We start from the raw sequence: 1,273 nt of genomic DNA on the forward strand, positions 1-1,273 counted from the left end.
AGGTCAAGCTTCTTCTGGTGAAGGTGCTGCTGCTGGTGAAAGAGGTGAACAGGGTCGTGCTGGTGCTGGTGCTACTACTTGTCCTGATGGTGATACAGCTAATTCTAATTGTCCCAAAGATACAACATTACCAAAGGGTCCGGTTGAAGAGGAAGCGGCTGCTGGGCGTTCACAAGGTCAAGATGCTGCTCGTGGTGCTGGTGCACCAAGTAAAGGGCCTGCTGGTGAAGCCGATCGCGCTGGTGCTCAAGCTGACCAGGAAATTCCGGGCCCTCGAGGAGAACAAGAGGCTGCTGCACGTGCTGATACTGCTAGTAGACCTGAGGCACCTGCAAGTGCACCTGACACTGGAATCAGCAGCAACAGTGAAGGAAGTGGAAGTGAAACATCACAACCTCCACCTTCTCCTAACGGTTCAGCCACAGCGGGTGATGCTGGTTCTAATCCTGCATCGAGTGAACCTGATAATACACCTTCAGGGAGTGAGTCAACAAGCAACATCGAAAGTGTGGGAAATACAGATACAACTACCACCACAACCACTACCACCACAACACTTCCTCCTGAACTCACAAACAACAAGAAGGGTGATGCAGACAGCAGCAGCAGTATCAGCAGTTCTGTGTGGGTGCGTGTACCACTACTGATTGTGGTTACACTGGCCTGTATTCTTGTGTGCTGATTGTAGTGATGGTGGTGTGGTGTGACTCAGGTCATCCTGTGTTTTCTTTTTCTTTTCTTTTTTGCATGCAATCCCTACAGTCTAACTAATCTTCCACCTGTTGGGATATTCTTCCTTTTTTGTTTCTTAATGTTAATATGTGTTTTGTGTGTGTTTTTGCTCTCTGTGTTTATCCTATAATAATTATTATTGCTACTCCATTGTGTGTCTGTGTGTTCTTGGAGACTCTCTCTGTGTGTGTGTGCCTGGGCTTTCACTGTGACGATGAAGAACTGCTTTTTTGCAGTGAGGGAAAACAGGAAATAATAAAAATAACAAATGAATTTATATTTATAATTGCTTATATACATTTATATAGACTTGTACCCATAGTTGGTGTCTATTTCTGTGTGTTTAATGGGTAAATTGGGCTAATGGGTAATTTTTGTTTTGTTTTCATTATGTGCTTGGGCGTTGTGTGCTTTGTCATGCACTTTGTTGATGTCCTTTTTCGTGCTGATGGAAGGATTATCCGTGTTAAGCAAATATATTGATAATTGCACATTAACTCACACATAATCGTGGTTCACTGGGTTGTGTGTTTGAGGAGGC

At 44.3% G+C, this 1,273-nt stretch overlaps 1 protein-coding gene across 1 annotated transcript; it reads left to right on the top strand.

Moving 5' to 3' along the window:
- Positions 1-2: 2 nt before the first annotated feature.
- Positions 3-647, top strand: TM35_000551020 (uncharacterized protein; the record flags this gene model as incomplete). Its single annotated transcript, XM_029030767.1, has 1 exon — positions 3-647. A coding segment is annotated over one exon (645 nt), but the record flags the coding sequence as incomplete, so codon positions are not given.
- Between the last annotated feature and the right edge of the window lie 626 nt (positions 648-1,273).

Source organism: Trypanosoma theileri (genome assembly GCF_002087225.1).
Source record: "Trypanosoma theileri isolate Edinburgh chromosome Unknown TM35_Tth_55_V1, whole genome shotgun sequence".
NCBI lineage: Eukaryota > Euglenozoa > Kinetoplastea > Trypanosomatida > Trypanosomatidae > Trypanosoma > Trypanosoma theileri.